Source organism: Pogona vitticeps, chromosome 2 (assembly GCF_051106095.1).
Source record: "Pogona vitticeps strain Pit_001003342236 chromosome 2, PviZW2.1, whole genome shotgun sequence".
Lineage (NCBI taxonomy): Eukaryota > Metazoa > Chordata > Lepidosauria > Squamata > Agamidae > Pogona > Pogona vitticeps.
The window spans coordinates 150822174-150849516 of NC_135784.1; the positions used below are offsets into that span (position 1 = coordinate 150822174).

The 27343-nt window shown below is 46.4% G+C and overlaps 1 protein-coding gene across 2 annotated transcripts in view; it reads left to right on the forward strand.

Annotated features, from left to right (window-relative positions):
* The window catches only part of ESYT1 (extended synaptotagmin 1), a 56502-nt gene extending 29412 nt beyond the window's left edge, over positions 1-27090 (forward strand). The window contains exons 5-32 of one of the 2 annotated variants that reach the window (XM_020785511.3): positions 261-333; positions 1241-1330; positions 3187-3242; positions 3767-3890; positions 3980-4156; positions 4366-4448; positions 4765-4813; positions 5204-5293; positions 5833-5925; positions 8319-8390; positions 9019-9105; positions 9188-9337; positions 10911-11063; positions 12548-12724; positions 14161-14243; positions 14810-14858; positions 14955-15044; positions 16179-16274; positions 16881-16952; positions 18021-18107; positions 19286-19429; positions 19510-19673; positions 20433-20492; positions 21030-21128; positions 21706-21837; positions 23651-23753; positions 23860-23909; positions 24678-26707. In XM_020785511.3, coding sequence (XP_020641170.3) covers positions 261-333; positions 1241-1330; positions 3187-3242; positions 3767-3890; positions 3980-4156; positions 4366-4448; positions 4765-4813; positions 5204-5293; positions 5833-5925; positions 8319-8390; positions 9019-9105; positions 9188-9337; positions 10911-11063; positions 12548-12724; positions 14161-14243; positions 14810-14858; positions 14955-15044; positions 16179-16274; positions 16881-16952; positions 18021-18107; positions 19286-19429; positions 19510-19673; positions 20433-20492; positions 21030-21128; positions 21706-21837; positions 23651-23753; positions 23860-23909; positions 24678-24711 — 2737 coding nt within the window. In that variant the 3' untranslated portion in view covers positions 24712-26707. Of the gene's footprint in view, positions 1-260; positions 334-1240; positions 1331-3186; positions 3243-3766; positions 3891-3979; positions 4157-4365; positions 4449-4764; positions 4814-5203; positions 5294-5832; positions 5926-8318; positions 8391-9018; positions 9106-9187; positions 9338-10910; positions 11064-12547; positions 12725-14160; positions 14244-14809; positions 14859-14954; positions 15045-16178; positions 16275-16880; positions 16953-18020; positions 18108-19285; positions 19430-19509; positions 19674-20432; positions 20493-21029; positions 21129-21705; positions 21838-23650; positions 23754-23859; positions 23910-24677 lie in introns of both variants that reach the window. The other variant, XM_072990850.2, reaches the window with a different exon arrangement.
* Positions 27091-27343: the final 253 nt, after the last annotated feature.

The following is a 27343-nucleotide window of genomic DNA, read 5'->3' on the forward strand; positions in this document are numbered from 1 at the left end:
AGCAGACATCTGGTATAACCAGACCAGAGTTTGGATTCTCCCAGGATGGAGGGGAGAGGACCAGAGAGCAGAAAACAACAGCAGCACTTGAAAAAACTGCCCAAAAAAGGAGTGGCTTTTCCTTCAGGCCTTTGGTAGGGTTTTGTTTTGTTTTTTGGTTGTTGTTGTTCTGTCTTGCAGATTTTGGTTTAGTTTGTTGTTTATGGCTCTGGGAATATCATGCTGATGCCTTTCTCTCTCTCTCTCTCTCTCCCTAATAGCTACGTGGGTGATGTTCAGATTGATGTAGAGGTGAAGAAATTTTTCTGCAAGGCTGGTGTGAAAGGCATGCAGGTAAGAAGGCTGTCAGGACTGAGGCTGAAATAGTGCTCTAGCCCAGATCTCCTGCCCCCAGTGTGTCGGGTTGCAACTTTGCAACTTCCATCATCCCCAACCAGCATAGCCAGTGGCTGGTCTAGACTGGTCAGAGCTGATCTGAAAATGGGATCCCACTGCAGGTGTACAGGATTATACAGATCATCTCAAATGCTGATCTGGCTTCTGGAAATGAAATTTTGCCAACTGCTTTATTTGGAGCAAGCTTCCACTCCACATCCTGGCACACTTGGTGTTTGACTCAGTAGATTTCTGCTCACCCAATGCAATGCATCACTCCAAATTCTAAGGAATTTTATCTGGTCTTTCCTTCTTTTGAATGTCTTTGGAAGGGTATCACTTTCCTGAACATTTCTCTCTCTCTTTTTTTTTAACCTACCCTTTGAATTGAACTCACAGCCTCTGACTTCGCAGCCAGATTCCTAAACCACTGAACTATCCAGCAGTTCAATTACCTCCACGAGTTTGTCTATTCTTTTTAAAGTCACCAAAAAAATGGTGACCATTGGTACAGGTCATGATAGCAGCAGCATAGTATTTATGCGCTACATTTCAAAGACCAGAGTGATAGCTGAAAGAAGACATGGATTGGTGTCCTCTTCTTCAGAATATATCATCTCTCAAGCCAAATCCCCTCACCTTCCCACAGCTCCTAAACGGAGGCACAAGCCAGGAAGTCCGTGCTCTGCAGGGTGGAGTGGAGTGGAGTGGCCTCCCTCCTGTTTGTCAATGGGAGCTGGTCACATGGTAGGAATAGGGCCTGGGCAGATCCCATTCTATGAAGACCCGTGCTTGCTTGCAGCAAAGGAAGGAAAACGGCATGGGTTGGAAACTTGGGAATAACCATCTCCTTTTTTCCTCTCAGCTCCATGGTATGCTGCGAGTCATCCTGGAACCCCTCATTGGCAATGTCCCAATTGTGGGGGCGCTCACCATGTTCTTCATCCGCCGGCCAGTAAGTGTTCTTCAGCATCCCATGTGTCTCTCCTTCCAGCCGAGCCAGACAGCCCACCTGTCGGGCTGTAGCTGTTGACACTGCAGTGACGTGCATGAACTGGTCTCTTATAGGCATGCAAGCCTCATTTTTTTACTTTTGCAGTGCTATCTTACCCCAGTGAGATACCCTGTGAAATCTTAGAAGATGTCGGGTGTGTTAGTGTGTGCTAGCATATCGGGCAGAAACGACACAAAAATTAAAGAAGCTAAAAAAAATTGTGGTACCTTAAAGACTAATCGCCATATTTTAATGTGAGTTCTCATGGTCTAATCCTCTTCCTGCGAAATCTGAGACCAAAGCAAGCTTAGGTGACAGGTAGAGAAGATGGAAGACAAACTCTTAAAAGGTTTACAGGTTCATTAAGCCAGATGGGGTAGCCCTTGGCCCACAGCCACTGGTGCCTCCCATTCACTGCTACCACTCGCAAACAACGTCGCTGAAAACTCATGTTCCATCTCTTAAAATAATTTCTCCTTCCCTCTATTCCCTTCTCTTCCCTTCCAGGAGGGAAGGAGATACTCTGCCCCATACACTGGCAGTGCACTGTGGTGCAGGAATGTGCTCTGCCAGGCTTGTGCACCACAAGAAAAGCACCTTAGTTACCACTGAATTGTGATGGTGTCAAAATTGGTGGCAGCTGCTGAATTCTTGCTGCTGAGTGCCCCCTGGTGGTTTCTTGCAGTGCTGTGAGATCCCATAAGCATCAGGTGTTGGCTGTCCCTTCCTTGTTGCCCTCAGTGTATTGCAGGCCTAGAAAGGTTAGGGGACCAAGACTATGGCTCATCACGCTTGCTTGGAGAGAGGTTTGAGCTACTCTGTTGTGATCAGCATTGTCACTGGGAGACTCCAAGCCAGTGCTCAGTTGTACGGAGAGAGAATATTAATGACATTTTCACCTGTAGACTCCTTTCAGTTTTATTCAATTCATGCCCTCCCCTTGCCTGTCCCCTTCTAAACTAGCCAAAGAAATTGCAGAAACAGTAAGGCAGCCCCAAGCAACTGCTCCAAACCAGCTGAAATGCAGCCCACTCCCTTCCCGCTTATATCTCTGTTGCGTTGATGATCCGACGACGCTGTCAGCAGATGACAGAATATTGGCCAGTTTCTTAAGATTCACAAACACTAAACTCCATTTGTGGGACTGATGTGTAAATGGGCAGTCCTAGACAGACTGCCACAGACAGAATATCTGTCTTGTGCATCACCTTATTGCCAGGGCTTTTTCAGTGGGGTCAATTCACACTGTCAGGTGCTATATGAGCCTCATGGCGCAGTGGTTAAAACGCTGTACTGCAGCTAAAACTGTGCTCACGACCTGGGGTTCAAATCCCAGGTAGCCGGCTCAAGGTTGACTCAGCCTTCCATCCTTCCGAGGTCGGTAAAATGAGTACCCAGCTTGCTGGGGGGGCAATGTGTAGCCTGTATAATGAAATTGTAAACCGCCCGGAGAGTGCTTGTAGCACTATGGGGCGGTATATAAGTCCAAAAATAAATAAAATAAAAATAAATAAATAAATAAATTAAATCTATGCTCGTGCACATGTGAAGCTGTTCATAGAAGCTTTGATTTGCAGCTGCCCCTTATTAAAAGCAGACAAAGGAAAAGTACCTCCATTTTGTTAAAAAAAAAAAACCTTAGCTGCATGGTCTCCCAAGTAATTTTGACAAATCCTATTGAAACCTGTCCCAAATTCTGATGAATAAAATATATTTTCAACCTTCATTATTTCCAATCTTCTCAAGCTCCATTCTTTATCCCATCCAGTATTTCTTTGGTAGTTCCTTACTTCTGAATCATATTTCTTCGTTCCTAGACTCTGGACATTAATTGGACTGGCATGACCAACCTTCTGGACATCCCTGGACTGAGGTAAATTATGCATTTTGTGGCTTGACCATTTTGTAAGGCTCTTAGACAAGAGCAGGTAAGCAATTTGTTGCCTTATGCACGTCCTCAGTCCTTCTCTGATGAGGATGGGGATGTTTGCTACGATGAGCTTGGAAAAAATATTTATTTTTGTTTACAGTTTTCATAAACTAGTGTGGAATTCTGGCAGTTGTAGTCCCAAAATAGCTATCCCAAACTCTGGAGCGAAGACTATTCAGTAGCAGGGAGATGTCTATGCCCCCTCTGTTTTTATCACTAGAAGAGGGTTGACAGGTTTTCTGAGTATGTGAAAGAGTCAAGAATGCAGAATTTTGTAGAGTAAAGCAGAAAGAGAACCCTGGAATGAAACCTGTTGGGAGGAACTGAAGACTGCTCAGAGGGAATTTCGTAGGATGCAGTGGGAGAGTTTAGGGAGATGTGTGACTGCCACACCATGTTGGCAGAGAGGAAATGGTTGTGGAAGACACTGTCACGACACGGCACTGTCTCGATGCTTCCCTCTGCAGTTCAATGTCTGACACCATGATCATGGACTCCATTGCCTCTTTCCTGGTCCTCCCCAACCGCTTGCTCATCCCATTGGTTCCCGATCTCCATGAAGCCGCCGAGCTCCGCTCCCCAATTCCTAGGGTAAGAGAGACACTCTGTTCAGGGGCAGCTGTGGTTCGCACATTCCTCGGAGCCCCGTCCCTGGCCAACGTCTGCCTTCTTCCTTCCAGGGTGTCGTCCGTGTCTATCTGATGGAGGCCAAGGACCTGCAGTCCAAGGATAAGTACATCAAAGGGATGATTGAGGGCAAATCAGACCCATACGCCGTTGTGCGTGTGGGAACCCAGGTCTTCACCAGCAAAGTCTTGGATGAAGACCTCAACCCCAAGTGGAATGAGATGTATGAGGTAATTGGCTACCCAACTGTGGCAATATTGTCTGCGTAGAAGTATTTAGGCGGATGCTCAGACTCTTTTCTGTCCTTCCCTCCTGGCTTAGCTTTACCTCCTTCACAAATGCAACTGTCACTCCTATCCTTTCTCTATCTGAAGAGGGCCCCTCCGGCCTGCACAATAGGCGGTGTCTGCTCTGACCCCCCACCTCACTATCCCCACAGTTCATTGTACACGAGGTCCCGGGGCAGGAACTGGAGGTGGAGCTGTTTGACAAGGACCCCGATCAGGATGACTTCTTGGGCAGGTGAGCGGCTGCGACAAGCTGTAACGAGGGACTGAGGCCCAGTCGAGAGAGGCGCTGAAGAGATGAAGCAAAGATGGAGCTTTGCTGCTCTTTTTCCAAGGCTGAGGGTGGGGCGAAGCTAACAAGGGAGAGGAAGGCAGGGAATTTGAGCTCATCCAAGAGTCAACAGCTTCATCCCCAGCTCTGCAAGTTGGATTTCTATAGTGAGGGATGATCTGATGGACGGGAGTCACTTCCTCTGCTGTCCCTGAGGGTTATTACCTGTCATCGTGGAAGCAGTGGATATGCAAAAGTCACTACCTTCTTTCTTTTCTAGGATGAAGCTGGACTTTGGGGAGGTGATGCAGGCCCGTGTGCTAGAGGAGGTGAGTGCTGGAGAGGGTTGGGCCGCCACCTGGTTTTGAGCCAGACAACAGGAGGGGATTGGAATTTGGTTTCCAACTGTAAAGCAATGAAGCAAGTATCCGTGACTTCTGTGGGACAGCGAAGAAGAGGAAGTCCTCATTGTGGGCAAACCATTGGCGTTTAAAGATCTTGTGGGATGGAGAAGGGTGGCAAAGAGGCCTTAGACTGGGCTGGATGTCCATGGGATGTATTGAAACAGGAACTATGGGATTAAACCCTGTTCTGAGATGGAGAGGCAGGGTCCAAAAGCAGATGTAGTTGTACAGGAGCTGCACACAACCCTTTTCGGGTTCATAGACTGGCCGTAAAGGCTCCTCAATTCTCTTCCTCCTCTTTTGTCTTCCTGGCAGTGGTTCCCCTTGCAAGATGGTGGCCGGGCTCGTGTGCGTTTGCGCCTGGAGTGGCACACACTTATGTCAGAGGCCTCCAAGCTGGATCAAGTGAGTTCGACGCCTGAGATAGATGCTTATGTTGTTCAGGGATGTTTTTTTTATTTTAGAGTTGGCTGCCTATGAGCCATTACTCTTCATATACGATAATCATGCCCAGCATGGTCTCCTAAGAATGGCAGCCAGCAGCTCTCCAAATTCTGAGGCATAGAAATTCCCCTCCTCCCATGTCCTTCAAGACTCTTTTCAATGGGAGAAATCAAGGATCGGTTGGTGTGTCTAGAGCCATGCATTGTAGAGGAGTCCAGCCCATCAAGGAGGCGCAGTGGGGAATTGAACTCCCAGCCTCTGGCGCTGCCTAAACCACTGAGCGACCCAGCATTTCTTGAGAGAGATGAACAGATCAGTAGGAGGAAGACAGAAAGAAGAGATACAGTTTGGAAAAATCTGCCATTCCAATGAGAGTGAATTGTGACCCACAGTGAGGAGATATTGGAGTGGGGTGGGGATCGGGCAAATGGATGGATTCCTTGGGAGTAAATATTAGATCTGTTGTAATGCTGGTTTTACATATTGTCTGCCGCCCGAAGGTTCTTCAGTGGAACAAAACAATCTCCTCCAAACCGGAACCTCCATCTGCAGCCATCTTGGTTGTCTATCTGGACAGAGCACAAGAACTCCCGGTAAGCAGTCAGAAGAAACCCACCTGCCATCAATAAGAAGCATGGTCAACTCATCAGAGGCAGCTCTTTTGCTCTCTGAGGAGAAGTGAAGTATGCTTACAATCACTAAAGGAGAGCCAGGCCTTCTCTAGAGTGGGGCCTTGACTCGAATATGCCTTTCCATGGGTCCAGTGCCAACATGGTAATGTTTTTGGTGTCAGGTCAAAACCTTGTTATCATGGACTTTTTAAAAAAAATGTAAATGAAACTTATACAGTGGAGTCTCGACTTACGAACTTTTCGAGATCCGTACTTCTCCGGCCGCAAAGTTTTACTTCGACTTGCGGCCGGAGAATCGACCTAGGGACCAGAAGAGGGAGGCGGGAAACGCGGCAAATTCAAATTTGGCACTCTCACCGCCTCCCCCTTCCAGTCTGAAGGCCGCGGATCTGCCTCTGGGTGCCTTCCAGGGCTTCTCCGCCGCCATGGGAGGCATCTCGGAGGACCTCCCCCACCGCCAATAGTGCCTCCGAAGCACTATCGGCAGTGGGGGGGGGAACCTCCCGAGATGGCTCCCACGGGGGCGGAGAAGCCCTGGAAGGCATCCAGAGGTCCCCCGCCGCCGCTGCTGGGAGTCACGCCATGCCAGACAATCCCAGCCATGCTCGGACTTCCAGGAGCCCGAGCATGGCCGAGATTGCGCAGCGCGGCACAGCTGCAGTGGCTGCTGGGAGTCTTCCAAGGTCTCAATGGGCTTCCCCCCACCCCAACATTGGAGGGAGCCCTTTGGGAGCTCGGAAGGCAAACAGGCAGGGAGAAAGGCTGGGAAATTTGAATTTGGAGTTTGCCTTTGGAGGTTTCGAAGGGCTTTCCCCCCCCCCCCGACATTGGAGGCAGGCCTTTGAGAGCTCCGAAGGCTCCCAGCATCGGGAAAGCATCGGGAGGTCCCCCACCACTGCCACCACTGCTCCGAGCCGAGCAGCGCCGGGCAATCCCCGCCATACTCGGACTCCCAGGAGTCCGAGCCTGGCTGGGATCACCCGGTGCGGCTCCCAGCAGCGGTGGCGCGGGAATGTATGGAGGCCTTCCCCACCATCATGGGAGGTCTCTTGGATGTCCCCACCACCACCACCAATAGTGCCTCCGAAGCACTATCGGTGGCGGCAGGGGACCTCTGAGAGGCCTCCGACAGGGACACCGAAGCCCTCAGAGTCCTCCGGCAGTGGCCATGGCTGCGGTGGGGAACCCCTTAAGACTTCAAAAAGGTAAGGTTCATTTTTAAAATATTTTATTTTATTTTTGTGTGGGGGGTGTTTCGTGGGCGGGTTACGGATTAATGTGTTTTCAATGCATTCCTATGGGGAATGCATTTTTGACTTGAGGACTTTTCGACCTACGAACCCCATTCCGATATGGATTAATTCCGTAGGTCGAGACCTCGCTGTATTTGGTGCTGTTTGATAAAAGTTTTAATCCCCTTATTGTTTATGCTTGGATTTTAAGCTGCTTTATTGTACTGACATTTAAATGTTTATATGCACTGTCTTGAAATTATTTTGGGGACAGAGGGGGTTGGCATATAACATTTTTAAATAAGGAAGAATTTCTTGATTATACCAGTGAGCCGTTTCATAACCTTTTCTTTTCGCCAGGGCTGGTAGGGTGAATCAAACCTTTGGGCATGCATTTAAATTTCTTAATTTGCCTAATATCATGGCTTTGAGTTTTGCACCTTATCTGCTTTTTTCTGACTAAGAAAAAAGCAGATAGGCTGTATTCACACATCAGAGCCAACTGTGAAAATAGGCAGAGTGGCAAATGCCTACTGCTGTGCTGCAGGTGGCAAATGCAGACAGGAGGGGTGAAAGCTGCAGGCCCACCAAGTCTCGCTTGCCAAGTTAGCTGTGGCAGCTGCTTGGCCACCTCTTGCTCAACTCCACGAAGAGGAGTGTCAGCTTGTGCTGGAGAATGGAGTGGGTGTGGCTGGCTCTCGAGCCCTTGATTCATCTTCGACCCATTTCAATTAAATTAATTCCCTCCTTCCTCCAGAATTCAGAAAAGGAGGAAGTGGTGTCTATCTTTGGTTGAGTTGATTTTCTTAAAGACTGTGTTGCTCATTGTCATTTAGTCAGTATATGTGAAAATTTTATTCAGTTCGTTAGAGGTCATATTAATTTATCAGAGTGAGAGAGAGGGAGGTTTAACTGGGATTTTGGGGGTCCAGGTGCAAGTCCCCATTGGGCAATGAAACTCAGGGGTCGGTGACCTTGGATCAGTCACTCATTTTTAGCCTGATCATCCTCACGGACCATTTTTAGGGGTAAAATAGGGAGGATGTGAATCATTTTGATCTTACTGAACAAATAATCTCTGACATAAATGTAACTAAATAATGAATAAATATTTTACTTCAGTTGAAGAAATCAAGTAAGGAGCCCAATCCTATGGTACAGCTCTCCATCCATGATGTTACCCGGGAGAGCAAGGTAAGGAGTCTGTTTAAATAATGCTACTCTTGAAAATATTTGCTTCACCGAACATCTTAGCCCGGATCCTATGGGAGATTGATGCTACATTAAGTATTTCTGTATAAACCACAGCAGTGAATTGCTGTTAATTAACAATCTCCTACTTGTGTTCTGGATCATGGGCCAGTCAGGCAGCTTGGCTTGTAGTCTGGAATGTGAGCAATTTGCTGCCACAGTTTCCACAATTACACTTACAGCGGTGTAAATCTATAATAGGATTCTGGCCTTTGACTTGTAAACATTCGGTGGGTAAGTGGCATATCTGATATTCAGAGCATATATTTGCCTTTTTTTTTTTTTTGCCCCATGGAGAACTGTATCCCAGGCAGGATGCATGCGTGGTGGTTATACTGACCGTTAGCCTTTATGCCTTCCTTAATGCAGAAGCTTAAGAATTACATTTGCTTGATGGAGGTGGGGATGATGGAGGTCTTCCCGGCTGCTCTCTCCTCTGTCTTTAACCATTGCAGCTACAATAGGCCTGATGGTCGAATGAATGGCTTACAGAGGCAGATGTTACTTCTGTCCCTGATTGCAGAGGGTGCAGGGCTCTATTGTCATTATATTTTTTTCCTTTTCCGACCAGGTGGTCAACAGCACAGTCTCTCCTGTCTGGGATGATGCCTTCCGTTTCTTCCTGCAGGACCCAACTGCTGAAGACATTGATATACAGGTAAGGTTTGGCTGCCTTTCTTCAGTTTGCTTTCCAGCTTCCTGTGACGCAGCCAGTAGCAAACTCTTCTTTTATCCTGCAGGTCAAAGACGATAACCGACAGACGACCCTGGGCTCCCTCACAATCCGCTTGTCCCGCCTCTTGAATGCTGACAATCTGACCCTTGACCAGTGGTTTCAGCTCGAGAACTCAGGGCCCAACAGCCGCATCTATATGAAACTTGTTATGCGGGTAAAAAACATGGAGTGGGGGGGGGACTTCATGTTTATTTCTTATTTATTTATTCATTAGTGAACTATATCTAACGTGACTTATACCCACAAATCTCAAGGCAGGGTATAATCAATTAAGTGCAAATACAATTTAGAAAGAATTTAGAAAGAAAAAGGAAAAGGCCAGGTGATCCCCAAGTTTACACAAATGTGAGTGATTATCTTTTATTGGGCTACTAGGAAAATCAAACAAGTTGCAAGCTTTCATATAGAAAACTCCACTTCTTCAGGCTTAGCACCACCCCTTCATGATAGCGCAGAAAAATTGTAGACAAGAGTCCAAAAGTTGATGGTACATGTCCACGAGGGCTGATGCAAATCCTCTGGGGATGCGGTCTCAAGCAGTATGGTTTGCAATTTTTACACCCCTCTCTTAGGACCAAAAATGTAAATAGCTTAAAACAATTGAATCACATTTACTTTTTATTTCTATTTTGTTTTTCCCTGTAACACTTGCACAGACTAACATTGCTACCCCTTCTACAACTACAGTCTCTGCACTTTGTACTTTGGGCTCTTATTTTCATGCTAGGTCTTCTAAATACTCTCCCACCTGGAGGCTTCTGGGACTTGTAGTGCAACAGAGTAACTTTTCCCATCTTCAGGCTGGCCATACATGTGGTCAAACTGTACTTCCAAAATAAAACTTTGTCCTGGGATTCCTTGCAATCTTGTGGAAAATACTTTGGGGGTGGTGGAGAAGGTAGAATACAGCACTCAGTTCCACAACAATCCTCCTGACACTTGACAACCCATCCACCTCCATCCATGATCAGTCAGTCCCTGGAGCAAGAAGGTGAACGTTCTGCAGTCCCTTATCTATAGTAACCAGATGGGTCCAGAGTAGGAACCAGTTGAAGACCATAGTTTGCTAACACACAAATCTGGAAACCAGAGGTTAAAACGATCCTGTTAAACCAAGGTTAGCTGTTGTTACATAGCATTAAGCAAGGCCCTGGATATTTAATCATCATCTTAAAACTACAGAGCTGGAAGGGACCCTATCAATCATCAAGTCCAGTCCTTGTCAAGGAGGCACAGTTAGAGAATCAAACTCCCAGCCTCTGATTCTGCAGCCAGAGACCTAAATCACTGAGCCTAGAACCCAGCAGTTCTGGAAGGGCTTAAGATTCAAGACACAGGACAGATAAGCAAGGAGACTGGGGCAACAGAAGATGGGAGTCAGCAGTCATGCAGCTGCTTGTCAGATCTATACCTAATATCTTGTCCCCCTTTTGCTATGGGGGTAGGTTTGCATCGTAGGCTCTCTCAGCAAATAAGAGAAGACATTCCAACTCTGCAGGTTGTAATGTTCTCTTCAACAAGCCAGTGTTTTGGAGCACATGGGATCAGTGTGGGGACAAGGGTTGGGCTTCTATCTCAGAATTTTGTTCTGCACTAGATCATTTTGGGCCAAGTTCTGTGTAGGCTGAGAAGCCAGATGTGTGAATTTCAGAGACTTCTGATGAAGAAAGGCATATTTCATTTGCTGTTTGAACTTGATCCTCTGCTGTATGTTAATGCTTCTGTAGGTCTTGTATTTGGAAGCCCCTGAGGTCTGCATCAACCCTCGGCCATGTCCACCAGGAAATCTGAATATCTCGGAGAGTGCCAACATTGGTAGCAGTGTTGATCAGCCTCCTCGGCCCACCACAGCTAGCCCACATGCTGAGTTTGGCACCGAGGTAAGATCCCACCCCCTAGAGGAAGGCGGCTGATGTTGCTTGACCAAGCAGCCTTGCTAGATGAAATGAAGCGCTGTCGGGGAAACCATATGAAATAAGAATAAGGGGGCCCTTCTAAGTCAGGCAAAGATGAGGATTTGTTATTACTCGTATCCTTGCTTCACGGATTTGAAAGATATAAATACATGACTCTGATCTATCCAGCACGGGCACCAGAAAATAAAGCAATACAATCCTCCACTCCCCCCAAAAAAGCCATTACAAATCACAAAAATGGATTGAAATCTCTTGCTTACATTCATTCAGAGTGGATGTTTTACAAAAGAACAGGTCATCTTTTGGTCAGATGCATCATTTATTTCCAGTTGTAACTGGAGTTGACCTAATGCAGTGTCTTATCCAATCTCAAATAATCTTTCCCCAGCTGCTATAATAACAGAAATAGGTTTGCTGGTATGAAAAAAGAAAAAATAACATAAGCTTCCTACAGGCATCTGACTTGCACTCTTGGTTGAGACTAAAAGTCTATCTAGCCAGAACTTGGAAATATTACTTTTTATAATATAATATAACTTCTAGAATCTTCCAGGGATTAGGCCCATGGCCATCCTTTCTGGGGGACTCTGGAAATTGTAGTCCAAAAATTAGCTTTCCTGCTTGCATCTACTCTGGTCTGCAGTCCATTATTGTACAGTGTCTTATTATTATTTTGACTAAAGTGTGGAATATAGCTCTTAAAAAGTGAATAAAATCATATTAGCCCTTTTAAGAAATCCTAATCCACATCAATGTATAGCTGGGCTTTTTTATTTTGATGGCTTTCTGACGAATTTACAGCAAAATTCAAGAGATGAAAAAGCCAGACATTGTAGCCTCCTGTTTCAATTACAGTGGTGCCCTGCATAGCGACGTTAATCCATTCCAAGATTAACGTCGCTATCCGGATTCGTCGCTATGCGGGGGGGGACCCATAGGAACGCATTAAACTCCATTTAATGCGTTCCTATTGGGGAAAAACTCACTGGTAAGCGAAGATTCCCCCATCCGGCCGCCATTTTCGCTGCCCGGTAAGCGAGGGCAGGGCGCGAAAACGCTGCAGGCAGCCATTTTCTGCACCCGGCGGCCATTTTGGAACTGCCGATCAGCTGTTTTCTAAACATCGCAATGCGAAGATTAGTAAGCGAAACGCTTACCGATCATTGCAATGCAATGTTTAGCCTATCTAAACATCACAATGTGATCGCATTAGTGATCGCAAAAAACGCGTCGCTATACGGATTCGTCGTTAAACGGTGCGCTCGTTAAGCAAGGCACCACTGTATATCACAATTTCTTCACCCAGCCTCTTTCTGACTGAAGAATGTTGTGTTACTGTAGTAAAAACTCAGGATGGTTTTAGACAGAGGCCTGTCTGTTACTTGCTATAATAATGCCTTCAGATTTAGCAGATAAGCTCTATACCTGTCATCCAATTTTACTCTCAGAGCATCATCCGTATTCATCTGCTGGAAGCTGAGAATCTCATTGCTAAGGATAACTTCATGGGTGGGATGATCAAGGGCAAATCGGACCCCTACGTCAAAATACGCTTGGGGGGCCAGAAGTTTCGCAGCCGTGTCATCAAGGAGGAGCTCAACCCCCGCTGGAGTGAGATCTATGAGGTAAGAACATCCCTCCCCACCCCCATTATCAAGCCCCTGAGATTGCCCTGGGAGAACAGCCAGCCTGTTCAGCCTTGGGCAAGCTCACAGACCCAGAGCACCTGGGAAGAAAGGACTTGTAAACCATTTCTGAGTCTTTATACCTAGAAAAGCCAGGAAAGGGCTGTTATTAATCTTATTACTACTATATTAATATTATTATTATATTAATATTAATATAATATTACTGCCCAGCCGTGAAAGCCTTTGAGAATACATTATTATTACTGTTATTATTATCATTGTCATCATCATTATCAGGTATTTATCTTCCATCTGCAATGTGCAGCTTGGTGGCCAAAGTGAAATCTTATTTAAATAGTACCTGTCAAGTCCATTTTTTATGGCACAAAAGACCAAAGTCCAGAATACTAAGCACAAGTCTTTCAGTATTTATATCCCTGGAATGATCTAAGTCTGCCACTAGAAATCTTAAAGATATCCATGTCCGCGCATGCATACATACAGACAGACACTTGTGCCTATGATAAAGTTTTGTTAAGAGTCAGTGTGACGCTATGGTTCAAAGTTTTGGATGGGGACTTGGGAGGTCCAGAGTCTAGCTCTCACTGAGCCATGAAACTCACTGGGTGACCTTGGGGTTCAGTCACTTTCTTTCCATCATAGCAACCTGCCTTTCAGAGGTGTTGGAGAGAATGAAGTGGGAACCAGTGGAGGGGAATCCTGAGCTCATTAGAGAAAAGGGCAAGACAGACATGTAACCGGTAAACAGATAACTTGGTGTTTTTAATGCACCACTAAGCCCCATTAAGCTAAGCAAAAATAAGGAGCCAAATTAACATATCAGCACATATACACACAAGAAACACACCATAGATGTCAGTTGAGAATTCTCTTGAGACAGCAAGACAAAGTAGTTACAAGATCAGTAAAGCCTTTTCCTGTCTTTAAGTCAACATCCACCTTATGAACCAAGTCCCCTCGGCTTCAGCTCTCAGTAAGGACATTAAAAAGTTTTTATCTACATACGCTGCCCAATAGTTAGTAAAGGGCACAAGTGACTCATGTCCGGGGCAGGGAGCACTCCCTCAAAATTTGGTTGAAGCGCGTCTCTTGCTTGGTCTTTGAGCAATACCTTATAGAGGGTGTATTTTAATCTTTGAAAAAGTAATTAATAAATTAGTCTTAGCAACGAATTGTCTAAACCACCCTCCCTAGGCCCTTTTTTCTCTCAAAGAGGTGAGGCAGGATCCAGGAGGCCAGGGTCTCCACCCTTCCTTCTCTGTTGCCGCCCTCACACACACAAGATGATGTTCCTGAGCTGGTCCAGAACAGACCTTTGCTTTCACAACTATGGGAGCCCAATAAAGGCTGTAGTTTTGTGCTACGGGTGCATGCTGCTGTCTAATATGTCCCACTTCCCCCCAATTTTACAGGTCTTGGTGACTAACATCCCAGGACAAGACGTGGAGTTTGACCTATATGATAAAGATGTGGACAAAGATGACTTCCTGGGAAGGTATGTTCGGAGCAGAGGAAGTATGGACGCAGCAGAAAAAAGGTGTACATAGAGAACAGGAGAATGACCTGAACACCCACCCCACGGGATGTGAGGAGAGGCCACATCATCCCATAGGTGTCATCCATTTTATAGCTGCTGGCTTTCTAAGGGTTGTAGGCTCTGAGCCTAGGCAGGAGAGCCAGAGCACTGGCAAGATGGAGAATCCAACGACTGTTCAGAGAGGGTAGACCTACCTCTCCTGAGCTCTTGTATTGAATCTTTGTTTACTAGATCCCCAGCCACTGACCCTGTTTGCTGGGGTTGGGAGTTGTAGTCAAAAACACCTGGCAGGGAAGAGGTTAGGGAAAGCTAGAGTGTTTAGATGGGAAGGGAGCCCTCCTATCTCTTGCTGACCCCAGAGTGCATGTTGGACTAGCTCATCACAAGGGGGAATGGATAGGATTAGGCCTCGTAGTGTTATATCTCCTCCGTCCAGAGGACCCAGCAAATGGTTTGGTGGCACAAGGACAACCGCTTGCTTCATGAAGTGACCTTCTCTGTCACTCCTTTCCCTCACTCCTCAGGTGCAAGATCCCTCTGAGACGAGTGCTGAGCAGCAAGTTTGTCGACGAGGTGAGACGAATCTTAGCCAGTGGTGTGTGAACTGAGGATAAAGAGAAGATGCCTGTCTGCCATTATGCCAGCCTCACCCCCTTCATTCTCTTTCAGTGGCTCCCTCTGGAAGATGTGAAGTCAGGGCGTCTTCATGTGAAGCTGGAGTGTCTGGCCCCGACCCCCAGTGCAGCTGAGCTGGAGCAGGTAATGGGAGCCACTAGGAATGTCGTTGCCCTGTCAGGTGGGCTGGGGAAAGCCTGGAGGAAATATTACTGTTGCTTTCTAAAGTGGCTAACGCATCCTATATGGATATAGAGAAACCAAATAAACCCTTCCCAAAAAATCTCAGTTTGGGTGATTTCAGTGTGAAACGAATGATTCCTCACCAGATTTTTCCACTCTAGAGGTAAGAGGCAACAGCAACATTTGAAGGTTTTTTAAAAAAAAAAAAAAATCCTATTTTGTTGCACTGTTTTTACGGCATGGTGAAAACTGAATTCCCATGTGGTCTTCCGACTTCTCTGTAGAGGCATAAAGGTCTGTGCCTCTATGGGGGGGAAGACTGTGATCAAGGTGAGATCTGCCGCTCAGTCTTTTGGAAGCTGTAGGTTCAGACTGAGGGCCACTGTGGCTGGGGAAGCAGCAGAGGATAGAGAGCTTGGACAAGTTACTTTTTGGACTACAATGCCTGCAGTTATCACAGAATTGCTTATAGTTCTGGGAGAGTTTTGAAAGTAGTAGTGCGAAAAACAATAGTTTTTTTTCCCGAACTATGAGGATGTTGGAAATATAAGACTGTCGCAGATGGTAGACTTCCAAACAGCCAATGTGACAGGGGAGAGGACTGAGAACAAGGCCCAGAAATGTGTGCTTTTTGCTCTTCTTAATGCAACGGTGGGTGAATTTAAATAGCTTCTTAATAGCTGATTCATGTGATCGTTACTGGCAAGCCTTCCACAGGTGGCGACCTCTCTGACTATAGAAAGACGTGTGATTAATCAATATACGATGAATGCCGATTCCTAGACTATGACATGATATGTGAGTCATCATTTTGAAAGTGACATATTGGCTAAATTCCTGTTGCTTACCATAATAAGTTGTAACTAAAGTTGGCCCCTTTGAATTGATGGCATTTATGGAGCAGTTGGGTCACCAAATCCCCACGGAGTCAATGGTCCTATTCTACTGAGACTTACTATGCTGAACAACAGGATTTCAGTCAAAGGATAAATAAACCTTTCAGCATATCTTTGCTCCCGAGAGCATCTTGATGGTGGACGGATCTTGGGATGCTCCCTCTTAAGCCTAGTCTTAATTCTCTTCCCCTTTTGGCAGGTGCTGAAAGTGAACAGCTTGATCCAGACACCCAAGAGTGAGGAATTGTCGTCTGCTCTGCTGTCTGTCTTCATCGACAGGGCAGCCGACCTGCCGGTGAGTGATGATCGGCATCCCTTCTCCCTGCCAGATGTGTCCGGCTGTTCCTCTTCATTCCTTTCAGAGGTCATTAGAGCTGGATCACCATTTGCCAGGAGCCAGAGCTGCTTAAGGGCCACTCAAGCGGGTGAAAGGGCAGGAACTCCAGCTCAGAACATGGTGTCGGCCCTTAACCAGGCTTTGTGTGTCAACTCAAGTGTAGACTGAGAGTCTAACTAGTCTTGACGTTTGCCCTGCTTGCATCAGAAGCGAGGGTTGTGATCTGTCACATGCTTTCTGAGGAGGAGAAGCAAAGCCCATCCCCTTTTTCAGTATGATCTCATTGTGCCTCTATTTTGGCTGTGTCACATGTTTGCTCGCAGTACGATCCTTGCTCCCCAGTTCCTCGTTATCCAGTCCAGTAATGGTTCTTCATGCAAATGTTTCTGTGATGTGTCCCCCTCTTCCAAGTTCTGCGTAGCACCAAGTGATATGCAGTAGGGCGTGCCACAAGAATGAATGCACGCGTTCATGGATGGGCAAAGCAAGTTGATGTCTTTGTGACAGTGCCTTCTATTGACAACAACAACCTTCACTCATGTTCTCTCTTTCTTGCCTCGCCAGCTACGAAAAGGCTCAAAACTCCCAAGTCCTTACATCAGCCTTTCTGTCCGGGATGTCCCCTATAAGACTAAGGTAATACTGTAGTGCGGGAAAGAAAATGTGTCTTGAGAGATCAGATCAAGTTGCCGTAGGTGATCGATTGGTCACTGCTTTTGGGGAGAAGCGGTGATGGCCTGGCAGTCTCAGGAAACTGGCAAAGAGGGTGACACGGGAACATGAGAATGAGAGGAAGCCGCAGTGAGTTAACTGGATTGTGGCATAGTTCACTTTTGTGTGTGTGTGTGTGTGTGTGTGTGTGTGTGTGTGTGTGTGTGTGTGTGTGTCAGTATCATAAGGTGAGGACTTTTTTGTGGCTATGGAAAACAAATCTCACACATCACTTTCGTAACATGGTATTGTAACACACACACACCCCAAATGATGCTTCCCTGTATATCTACTGATCCTCATTTTAAACCCACAAGAGATGGGACCAATCAGTAGCAATAGTTAGATGACTGGATCATTACTCAAATTGTTAATAAGCACATCAATTGTAAGAAAAGATTAAAAATAGTTTTTGGAGTTATAGAAGGGTAGCAATGAAAGCGAGTCTGGACTTTAAAGAGATCGATCCACAGGTGAAGTAAAAAAAATTATTAAGGAGAAAAATAGCTTCCTGAATCTACTGTCATAATTCAGTCACAACATATATGTATTTTATAGCAGCCATTCTCGACCTTTTTTTTTCTTTTTTTTTGCTATGGCCATAAACACCACAGGAAAGAAAATATAGGTTGAATCAGGACTGTATAAGTTGCAGAAGGAACCTTATAAGTTGGTGTGTGAGAAATTGTTTCCAGTCTGTGGTCTCCGTTGAGTTTGTCAGGGCCTCATACAGGACCCTATGGCCCCCATTGAGAATGGCTACTCTAGAGTAATACAACTTGAAGTTACTCTTCTCCCCCCCCCTCGACTCATGCTTGAGGATGGGCACAACTACTTTGTTCTTAATTTTGCTTGATTGTGACACTGTGCTCAAAAATACTTAGGCTGACTGACAGAAAACAGGAGCCCGGCCTCCAAGTGTGATCCTTTGTTCCCTTGTGTTCTTTCCAAGTGTTGGGAGATTTATGTCCTGGCCTCTCTTTCTGCCCTCAGGTCTGCCCTCAGTCTGTAGAGCCGGTGTGGGAGGAAGCTTTCTCCTTCCTGATCAAGAGACCCCATGCAGAATCTCTGGAGTTGCAGGTAGGCTCCTTCTGTAGATTTTCAAATCTGCCTCTCTCATTTTCTCCCTCACTGTTTTGAATCTACAGTACCTCTTTCTGACCATCCCACCACAGATGACTGCAAGTGAAAAATTGTTCTTTCTTGTACATCATAACTTGTATTTTTTTACTTTTCCATGTACATTAGTCAGTCATTTCACGTTGTGTTTCATTCAAATAGTCAAATTCTCAGTCATCCGTGTGATGAGCAGATCATCTAAGCCTTTCACAATGAGCTGGGCGTTCTCTAACAGTGGATAGAAACCTTTAGGAAAGGGGCCACGCAAATCATCCCAGCTCCATCTGGCGCAGAGGCTGCTAGATTGTGATTTTGCTTTCAACGATATGATTTTTTTTCAAAGAGATTGAAAAAAAATGAAGATGTAAGTCAGTATTTTTTGAGGTGGTGCTGTTGCCAAGATTTGTGTGCCAGGAAAATGAAGTTGCCTATGATCTCAGTAGCTGCCTGGAATCCAGTTGTCAAGTTCTGTGTCCCAGCTTCTGACCAGACCTAACCTTTCCAGAAAAAACATCTTATAGTGTTATGCTGAAAAAGTGGAACCAGATGCAATCACTTTGTTCTTTACGATGCAATGCTTTCTAACTTTGGGGTTCCTGGTGACCTTGAACTGTAACTCCCCAAAGCCTTAAGAAATATAAATTTTTAGCACATCAGGCTTGCAAGAGGACAGAAGAAGTGAGAAAGTGTGTTTTTAGTAATTGTTGTGAATTGTTACATGTACCACTGGTTGAGAACTCAAGGCAGGTCTGAGTGGCACAACAGAAGGTCAGAAGGTAAAGCTTTTTGTGGCATGTACTCCTTCATACCATGAGTGAGGAATTGCATGTTTCAAGCATGGATTTCCTAAATAGCATTAAGCAAACAAGTACCTTTTCTCAGTCTAAAACCTTCTGATAGGGTTCTTGTGAGGATTAGTTATAGATGACATGCTTGAAATCTTTAATGTGTGTTGCATATATGTTAAGTTTTATGATTTCTTATCCAAGTTTATCGAGGTTCCCTTCCTGTGTTTCCAAGCTCTGTTAAATATTCTCAGCCAGATCTCTTGTGATCCTAAGGCTCTCCACCTGCCACTGCCATTTCCACTTCTGCTTGTCCAGTGCTGAGGCATCTCTGACCATTTCTCATCCTGCTAGGTGAAAGATGATGGGCACAGCCTGGGTTCGCTGTCCCTCCCGCTTTCCCAGCTGCTGGCGGCAGATGGGCTTGTCCTTGACCAGTGGTTCCAGCTCAGCAACTCTGCTCCGACTGCCCAGGTCCTGATGAGGGTGCAGCTTGGGGTAAGTGAGGTTGCGGGGCCGAGCCACTTGGGGCTCCAGCCTGAACGTGCTCCCGAGCGCTTTGCTCCTGTTTCCCACAGCTCCTGATCTCTCAGCACTCCGGCGTGGAGTCTTTCCACACTGTCACCGCTGAAGAGAATGAGGGAGGTTCTCACAGAGGGTCTGAGACAGAGCTATACATCCGGGAGGATGGGGACTCTGGCTCCGTGCATGAGCTTCGCCATCGTACGCCACATGCCAACAGGTAGGAAAGGCTCTGTCCTGGAAGGTGGAACCCAGTGTCACCAGGAGAGATGTGATCCTGAAATGGCAAGCTGGGAAAGGGGCAGTCTTCCACACAGTTCTGCTCTTGCACACCAGATACATTGTTAACCAATTCCTATAAAGAATTTGCCCGTCTCCTCCTTGACATATTTGCCTCTAGCCGCAAGGACATTGCCCCTGTGGAGGGCGCTTGAAGACCAGCCATCTGTCTTGGAAGCAAATCTCTTCTTCCTGTGGACAGAGCAGCTGGTGTGTTTTCATTGCCCAGTGCAAGATTTTTGCACAAGGGTGCTGGCCACTAAATGGGATGGCCTCTGACTGGGTGTGGCCTGTGATGTGAAAGGTGCTGAGTGGCTTGACTCCCACCTGCCCACCAATATAATTTTGTACATATTAAACATTTATGCAGTCGAGCAGAAGATAGGTCAGTATAATTGGCTGAAGGTCATAAAACCCCTTTTCTGATAGCCCATTTCTTTTTTTTTTACCTCTTTATCTGATTTTTACTTCTATCCTCTCTGCTTGCCCTACTGGCCTTAACCTGTTCTGAAGTCTTAATGATCTTTTGTGGTTGGAGGAGGCATGGTAGACCTTGCAGGTGACCACTGGCCGAGCTTCTGTGAGGTCACAGAGGGCTTTGCCAGCCTGCAGTGAGGGAAAGGGAGATGTCAGGGGTCAGCCTGTGAAACTGAAGCTGGTCCACTGAAGCTGGCTTCTGAATAACATCTTGTTGATGCAGATCGGATGAGTGGTCTTGGAGCTTTTTGCCAGAAAGAGACAGACAACGCTTGCTGTTTATGTACGTAATATATTTAACACTGTAAAAGGTGAGCACTCCTCTGCTGTGGCACATCTTGAAGCACGATGCTCATCTGGGCTTTGGGAACGCCAGCAAGTCTTCCCCCCTGCCCACCTCCCCCCCCCCCGGTAGCAATAATAAGAGCTGCAGGGAGGTTTCCCATCTGCCCTCATTGCCATTTTGACGAAGCAGCTGTTCCTGCACAGCCGCCTTCTCATTGCTGACGACATTCTCTCCACCAGTTATGCACGTCATTGAACTACTACTCTTTGCATTTGCGAGTGCAACATGGAAAACAAGCCGTCCTGCCTTGAGTTCTCTTCCATGCGACTGAGTCAGCTCTTCAGAACCATGCCTTCGTTCCCATCTCTTTCTCTTAAATGTCTCTGAAGCCAATCCATTTCTTTCCTACCTACACATGCTACCAAGCAGTATTTTAAAATGCCCCCCTTTCTTCACCCTAGCCCCACATGCTGTTGTAAAAGCACACAGACACACACCCAATAATGTACAATTATATGTCTTCCCACATTGCAGTAATTTAGAGCTGTCAGACTCACCGTTGGGGCAGCTGCACCTCACCATCTGGTACAACATGGATGCACGCAAGCTGATTGCCATCATCCACGCCTGCAGGTAATGGCTGTCAGACTAGCAGGAGGGTTAAATGGGAGGGGGGCTGACGAAGATACAGCTTTGATGTGGACCCCAGGATGGGGTGCTTCAGTTTTTTTCTGGTACAGGGAGTGAAAACCAGGATAGCTCCCTCTGCTTTGATGGATTTTTCTTTCTTCACAAGGTTTTTGTTTTAAATGCTTCTTGTTTGATGCATGCCCCTCTTAATCTCTCCCATTGGACTCTCTGCACTGGTGGAAATTCATTAAGCGTAGTTAAGCTTTGCTGAGGATTCATGCAGGTTTTTCCCTTGGCCCTATATTTGCTACTGCTTTGAACCCAAGATGTTGAGGCACCCCTGCCTTTTGCAGGGCTGGGTGAGTGCTCCTGCATTCAGGTGGTGCAACATGGGAAGAACCAGCTTCCAATAGGTTTCCCCCCCCCAAAAAAAATACACATGCACACACATACGCAAATTAGTGGGTAAGGGAGAAAAGGGATTTGCTTTTTAACTGGTGGGGTCATTTGGGGAGCCCAGCTGTGTATCATGCCCTAGACTTCACTCCCTTTGCTTGCTTGTCTTCACCCCCCACTTTAGGAATCTGAAGTCAAGTGCCAAGGACATTCCTGACCCCTATGTCTCCATGATCCTGCTGCCTGACAAATCCCGTGTCACCAAGAGGAAGACGACTGTGAGGAAAAAGACTGTTAATCCTGAATTCAATGAGAAGTAAGAAAGGGGTGCCATTACTCATAGACAGATGGGTTGTAGGAAAGGAAAGACAAGGGCAGAAGCAAAGGACGGGGCAGAAGTGCAGGAGGAGGAAAAGGAGCAGAAGAGGGCTGAATAAACAGAGCAGAAATAAAAGAAGGAAGACAGCCATAAAGAAGCAAGGGGGAAATGCGGGAAGCAGAAAGGGAGGAGAAAATAGAGTAAACAGAGGAGAAACAAAATAAAGAGGGAAATGAATGGGTCAACAGAGAGGTTAGTAGAAAGAGGGGTGTAAGTGGAGAGAATTAAATAAAGAAATGAGAAGCAGAGTGCCTTCAGGGGCTTTCTTCCCCAACCAGCAGAGTTGCTGCTGCTTCCTTTTTTTGCACTGCATGGCTGAGCCAGGAAACGGTAGCCCTTCCTTCTTCTTTTTTACCTGCCCCATCCTCAGCAGCCAAAGCTAGCCCTCTTGACCGGCTGTGAGCATTTTTAGCCGCCATCGGATCTGACAGCACAGGGGAGACACATGTGAACCTCTTGCGCTGGTGGAAGGAACAGAGAGCTTGGCAAGAGACTTAACTGGCTGAAATCCAGCAGCCTACCAGTTTTGGGGAAGCTAGAAATTTCAGATTCCGTCCCACCCACCCACCCCGACGGTCCTGAGACTCCTGCGGGATCCCTTTCGTTGTGGCAAAGCTGTTGGATGCTGGTGGGAGGGAGTCTTTAATTTCTCAACATCACCACTGCGGATAAAGTCATCCGGTAAACTCATCCCGGCAGTGGTGCTTTTAGAAATTAAAGGGTTTCCTTCCCACCGACTGCAGCGGTTTCCCCATGACAAAGGGGGAAGTCTCCAGATCTTTGGGCGGGTGGGAGATCAGGAATGTTTGATTTCTGAAAAACAAGGCAGCGTGCAGCTATGGCTGATGGCATCATCAGCCCTACATGGGCAGAAGCTACGCTGCTAGATCTCTGCTGTTGTGTAAAGTGGTAAAGTAAGCGAATGTTTGTTTGGGGAATAAGAGAAGGAAGGAGAAGTTGGAATAGGAGGAGCATAAGGGTGATCACTGACTGAGCTGCTGGGAATAATTCTGTTCCCATACTTCAAGTCCTTGGCATCCATTCAATTTCATGATTCCACTCTAATCATGAATTGATATGGTAAGGGACAATCATGCATCCCCTAAGTTGTGATGGTTTGCTTCCAAAAATAATAATAATTGGAGTGTTATACTGTAGTCCTGTGTGGCAGTTAGTATTAAATGACCCCAATACAGTGGTGCCTCGCTTAACGAGCGTACCGTACAACGACGAAATCGCATAGCGATCCCTTTTTTGGGATCGCTAATGCGATCGGTCAACGACTTTTAGATAGGCGAAACTCGCTTTGCGAAGATGGGTAAGCATTTCGCTTACCGATCTTCGCAAAACGAAGCCCCGCCGATCAGCTGTTCAGCGGACAAAATGGCCGCCGGAAGCCCCAAAATGGTCGCGCACAGCGTTTTCGCGCCCTCCCCTCACTTACTGAGGGCGCGAAAATAGCTGCCGGCCATAGGAAACTTCGCTGAACGGTGAGTAAAGGAGCCTTTTGGAACGCATTAAACATCAGTGGCTTTCCCTGTCCCGTTCAGCGATGTTTCGCTATAGCGAAGGTTAATCCGGAACGGATTAACCTCGCTATGCGAGGCACCACTGTACTTACCCTTCATTAATTTGTTTCTAAAAGTTCTGAAGCACACTGCCTCCAGGAGAGATCCTGAGGCTGTGCCCATTTTTATGTGACTGTTATGCAAACAAAAATAACTGAATCAATACAATAACATTGCAACAGGTTTGAATGGGATATAACCCTGGAAGAAGCTCAGCGAAGGAAGCTGGAGGCCTACATCAAAAACAGTGTGTCTTTCATGTCTCGAGGAGAGCCAATTGGGAAGGTACATGGCGTGGGCACTGCCATAGTTTCGGCTCTGGTAGCAAGTGGGCTCCCTTTGGGAGAGAAGGAAGCACCGTAATGATTTCCTCCGTTTTTGTGCTTCCCAGGTGCAAATTGACCTCTCACAGAAGGACCTCACTCAGGGTGCTGCCCAGTGGTGAGTACAGGAGGGACGGATGGGAACAGGGAAGTGGAGTGTGCGGAACGGATCTGCCTTTCTACCTCTAACGGGCCAGAATCCTATTGCTGATCTTCGCTTGCCTAACAGAAATTGCACAAGTCTTGGTGGGGAATTTCCATCCGTTAACAATAGTGTGTCCCTGGGAATGTGTCCAGCATTTTGGTAATGAGTAGCAGTTTGCTGCCAAGACTTATGTGATTTCCCTTAAACAAGTATTAATCAGTGGTAGGATTCTGGCAGTTGTATACCAGAATCAGTGGGCAGGCAGAGGCTAATCTAATCAAACAACTTCCTCAAATTCTGCCTCCCCTCCCTTCAGCCTCTTTGGCTTCCCTGCTGCAATCTGACCAGCCTGAGAATTCATCTGCAAGATCCCTACTTCCTCTCATCTTGCAGATCCCCACAGAACAGGTTTTGCTTTCTGGACGGATTTTTCTCAGAGCATAAATAAGTTAATTCGGTAAACGACAGCACCCAGAGTCTTCCAACCTTCCTGGCATTTCTTAAGCTCTGGACAAATCATTCTGTGAACTGCTATACCAAACGTCTCAAAGCCACAGGTAGAATAAAACCAGGATCATTATAGGGATCTGCCTCGGCCATGACTTGCTTGTGGGCTTCCCAAAGGCATCTTTTGTTCAGTCTCTGTAGGAACTTTAGTGCCGGAGAGAGACCACCTCCTAGGCTTCTCATCTGAACTAGCAGGATTCTTCTGTTCTTAACCAGGATTTCTTTGTCTTGCAGGTACGACTTAAAAGATGACAAATCCAGCTCTTAGTCTCCATTATTCCTCCTTTCTTGAATTGCAACCCTGCAGGGAGTTAAAAGAGCTGGCATGAACGCCGCCCCGCCACCACCCTTCACTGCAGGATCCAGGCTCACCTCCCTCTGCTGGATGGCCTTTTCCGTATTTTTTGTTTGTTTGTTTGTTTTTAACCAATCGTAGTGTTGTGTTCCTAGGATCTGCGTTTTCTGTGTGAAGCTGGTAGAGGTGAAGAAATGACTCTTAGGTGGGTTTTGGAAGAGGGGTCAGAGAGGGGGTGGACAGGGGAGACTCATCTGTTGCATTCACCCTTGTGTGCTTCAGTCAACATTGCAAACCGCATGCTGCCTTTCTTCTTACCAAAGAGATGGACCTTTTTCATCCTTCTATGGAGGAGGATGTTTCTTTCAAGCTTGCAGATGCTGTGTGAGCTGATGCTTCATAGCCCAGGGACAAGAGGTTGAGTGAAAAGACCGGAGGCCTCTAGCCTGTGCCAGGGCATTAGTAGGAAGGATAAAGGGAGACCAGGCCACGTAGAGGGACCAAGTATTTTCTCGTGATGGTCGTGGGAACAGTGTTTGCAATGCTGCCCTAGTCCTGTCACTAAGGGGCAGGTTGCGGATGACTTGAATGAAAGGGTTAAAAAGCAGGCATGAGAAAGGAGGTGAAAGTAGCCAAGCAGTTTTCATTTGCATTTCAAAATACATCTTTTCCTTAATTGGGAAGTCCCTGGCTCTGACCTCTGTGCATTTTACCTTGTGCCCCACCGGGCACAATTTCCCCATCCCTGCTTGCCTGCAGATCTCTTCTCCTGCCAGCAACTTATGATTAACACACACACGCAAACGCATAACCCATTCTTTCTGATCCTGGCTACTTTTAATGGAATCATTTCATGTGTTTTTCCCCCCTTTTTGTCTTGCATCATATTGTGCGTCTAATCCAAAAGGACAGGCAGCTTTCTTGCAGTATTTGTTTGTGCGTACGCCCGGACATCACTTTTCTGTTACGTTTTACAAATGAATGTTGTTTGGTGCCTTCTTATACACTCCAATCCTCACTCTTCCTTCACCGGCTTCCAGGGCTGTTGGCACCCTATAGCTAGGGTATATTAATTACATGCTCCAGATCAGATGTGCAGATAGGCAGAATTTACCTACCGAATGAGCCTGCCATATTTGCATTTTGACTGACTTGGAATATACTTCGAAAGGTGAAGAGAAAGAAAGACAACGAAGTTTGTGAGGAGAGGAGCAAAAGGTGGCCTTGGGATAGGACAGATGCTCTGAGGCTGCTCTCTAAGCATACACTGTTTTCTTTGCTAGTGCAGGGAATTTTAAATATTTGTGTCTGAGGCTTTCTCGCACATTAAAAACTTAAAAGCGCTTAGCCCCTTTTTCCTTCTTGGCTTTTTTTTCATAATGAAAAATCGCGGCATGTAATTTTGTCGTGCTCTGTGGCTTATTGCTGGGTGGACATGGATTGATGCCTCTTGTCCAACACACTGGAATGCCAACAGCTCCTCCAGATCTTTGCCCGTGCCTGCACCTCAGAGCTAATTGCTGGCTTTAATGAGGGGCGCCTTCCCGACAGCAGTGGGCAGCCTGGGCTTTTCCTCAGGGTGTTATCCGGCAGCTGCACTGAGGTTTTTGTTTTTAAATGGAGGTTTGTTATTTGTATGGTGTTGCTATGAGAGAGAATCATACCGCTTTAGTGATTTAAAAAAAATATATATCACACAGATAAGCCTTCAGGAGGCTAAATCCTCACAGAGGCCTCTGAGCTGTAGGTTTATTCTGCTTTTCTAGACCTGGTAATCTAAGGCAGGTGGCCAGGATCTCAGGGTGAACAAGAGGATCATGCTTCTAATCTTCCCAAAATAGAGAGGGAAGGCATTTCGTTGCTGCATTATCTGAAGTTCTACAGTCTATGAATCTCACCTCTAAGCAAACCCTTTCCTTATGAGGAACACCTCGCCGTCAGAGCCAGGAAAGAGGAAACCTGATCCCCAGCCCTTCTCCTTTTCTCCTCACACTCTCTCACATTTCTGAAGAAGCCAAGAACATTGTTTCTAGTCTGTTTATGAAGGTTGTTGTTGTTTTTGTGTATTTCTACATGTACGACCGTAGCGAATGTGTTTGACACGGCAAAACAGACCATCTTCTCTCTGTGAATCAGGCCCTGCTGCCCCAAGAAAGAGGATGCCAGCAGGGAGAGGGTGCATGCCCGTAAAGAGCTCTGATCACGCGCTGCCTTCTGTGCCAAAGCAAGGCTCCCGCTCGTGCTTTCCCTCAAGCAGGCTTTCCTGTAAAGAGTGCAATTTTTTTGCATCCGTGCCTCTCATCGCAGTCACTGCAACTCATTGTAGCAAATAAAGACGGGAGAAAAAAAAAAGATGATAAGGTGTTTGTTTTTATTTACACACAAACTCATCACCGCTGCTACCAGATAGCGCTTGATGGGAATTCAGCGCTCGAAGGGGGCTCAAGGAAAGGCGGTTGGGACAATTATTTGGTGTTAATTTTTTTCCCCAGTCCATTGTTGTAAGAGATGACTTGCTGTCAATGAAAGGTTCTTTCTTTCCTTTCCTCAAAATTGTTGAAATGTAAGCAAACCAAGGCAGGACTGTCACTCAACACACAGTCTT